At 39.2% G+C, this 2,500-nt stretch overlaps 1 protein-coding gene across 5 annotated transcripts in view; it reads left to right on the top strand.

Moving 5' to 3' along the window:
• Positions 1-2,500, top strand: part of LOC107562530 (zinc finger protein 536-like) — a 207,366-nt gene that overhangs the window by 147,793 nt on the left and 57,073 nt on the right. For all 5 annotated transcript variants that reach the window (XM_016247158.1, XM_016247159.1, XM_016247160.1 and 2 more), the window contains one exon: positions 1,210-1,368. In XM_016247158.1, the coding sequence (XP_016102644.1) occupies positions 1,210-1,368 (159 nt within the window). The remainder of the gene's footprint in view (positions 1-1,209; positions 1,369-2,500) is intronic.

The raw sequence follows: 2,500 nt of genomic DNA, 5'->3' as shown, positions 1-2,500 counted from the left end.
TGTTGCTCCAGCGTAAGGAAATCTGCTCCCCCCGAGGCGCATTTTTAAAAGCCTAATGCCTTTCAAATGATGTCATCACATTTTACCTTCTCTCTCTCTTTCTGCTTTTTACTATCTAAATCCAAATGTTTCTCTCACGTTTTCCTCGGGTGCTACAGAGGAAGGAAGGTCAATGACTGACTGCGGCACGTGACACATTATTGTAATGGATAGGGGAGACATCTTGTGTTTTTATGATTGCTTATTTTCTCTTTTTTTCTCAAAGGACCTCCTGACCTGTATCTTCTTGGTATCTTTGACATTGGTTAAAATGAAGAAAAAAAAATAACAAATACATGGTTAGAAAGTCTCTAGTTGTAACTTCTCAAAACTTTTTTTTTTCTTTTTTGCTCAGTGTTTTAGATTATTCTGAGTTGTGTATATTTTATCTTTTTTTCATATTTTATATTTTTTGATGTAGGGTTTACAAAATAAAATAATAATAAAAATAAATAAATAAATCAAATAAACAGGTGGTAGGCAACTGTAACTTCTCCAAGAACATGACCTGGTCTTGTATCACATTAACTTCTCTGGCGTGTCAAACACTTCACACAATATGAGATCCCCCTGTACCTCACCATGGTGTAACACTGCTGACATCTCACATATAAGCATAGTGACTAATTATCTCCAAGTGTGGACTTGTTGACACTCTTAGACATTATTGGTGTGACAATTGCTCAATCAGAGGGGCCCTTCATTATCACTGTTTTCCATCAAGCTCCCTGCTGACGTCACCTGTCAAAATCAGGGCACAACGGTGAAATGAAGACCCTGTTGCTGACATGGCTGTTTTCTCTTTTCCTCCCTGTATTGTTCATTTCAACACAATCTGCCATATGCTTCCCACTACAGATGATGAGAGACTGGATAAAATGTTGGGACGTGAGTGTACTAGGGTGGGGGTCGGGGTGATGTCTCTAAAGAAAGCTTCTGAACTGTCAGCATTCTGTCAGGTTGTGGAGGTGGGGAGAGGGAAAGTGGTGCACATGAACTCATTGATGTGTTTGACTTTGTGTGGCGTTAGCAAATTTGGGTGGCAAAAGCTGAAAGGATAGAGAACAACAGAAGAAACAAGACGGGAAAAACCTATCTGGCGTGCGGCTGGTTTGAAGTGAAACAGAACAGTCTGTGAATTATGTCTCTCTCTGGTTCTCTGTTTCTTAGATGTCGGGGAAGAGATGGCGAAACCTGTGAGTGCTGTCCAGCCCCCCACTACTCAGCACCGGGAACGGAGTGTGGGTTCAAGCATGAAGGACTGCCCCTATTGTGGCAAATCATTCCGCACCTCCCACCATCTGAAGGTCCATCTAAGAATACATACAGGTGAGTGAGAAGTCCATTTTAGATATTTGTATTAATTTGAATGAATGTAAATAGTGGAGTACATACCTAGTAAATCTAATCACAGTTTGAATTGGCGTTAATGATGCACATTTAAACAGCCCACTTTAGTGGAATTTAAGAACTCTGTGCCCATAAATGAACTTCAGGTATGTGAGGCAGGATGCCCCAGCCCAGCAGAGTAATGATGTGAGCAGTGCGGGTCCAGTGGCTGTCAGGAGACCCTGCTGTTCCACCCAGGAGCAAGGCTGAGGCTCACTAGCAGGCACAGCTGGCCTAGTTAACATGCAGGATAACCAGGATAAGCACTCAGAGGTCACCTTAGATTCAGCACACTGCTCTCTCTGTTTATGTGAACGAAATGTGTAAACATTGACACCACTTTATTATTATTATTATTAGTGTCAGTTTTTTCAGTTATTACAGTTTTTTTATTTGACAACAATAATAAAAGGCTGTAATGTAATGCGTCCATACACACATTATTTATAGTAAATATAAATTGAAATAAATTTTAAAATAAGTCATCTAAATGAAAGCCATTTTATTCAAGTCATCTGTTAAGAATGCTAATTATATCTAAATGCATTGGGCTAGACTGATGAAAGTAATTTTTATGGGTCAGATCAGAAATACCTGCACATGTTCACAGTGACGCTTGAGTCATAAAAAGGACAGACATAAAAATAGAAAGGAGAGAGAGAGAGAGAAAGAAAGAAAGAGACAGCTTTCTCTATTCAGCAAATAATGTGAGGCCAATCCCTCTTCTTTCCTTAACTGTAAATGGAAATCACTCGCAGCTCAGGCAATCGATGGTTGTTATTTTTTTGGTATGTGCATACAAGGAAGAGCAGAGACCACCCAGATGGTATTTGTCCCACTTAATAAGAAGCATACAGCTGTGCTACTCTGGAGCATTAAGGTTGATTATAAGGCATACTTAACAATGGAGCTGATGTGTAACTCTCTATTTTCATCTTCTGTTGTAACAGAAGCACAGGAAATACTATTATTTTCAATACAGTACTCATATGAAGTCTGCAGAATCTTCATTTGTTATGATTTAATATGGACTGGGAGGCAAAGTAAGAAATCTGATTTAAATGTTTTTTTT

Source organism: Sinocyclocheilus grahami, unplaced genomic scaffold (assembly GCF_001515645.1).
Source record: "Sinocyclocheilus grahami isolate Dianchi unplaced genomic scaffold, SAMN03320097.WGS_v1.1 scaffold827.1, whole genome shotgun sequence".
NCBI lineage: Eukaryota > Metazoa > Chordata > Actinopteri > Cypriniformes > Cyprinidae > Sinocyclocheilus > Sinocyclocheilus grahami.
Note: the sequence above shows the minus strand (reverse complement) of the source record. Positions and strands in the feature narration are given on the sequence as shown.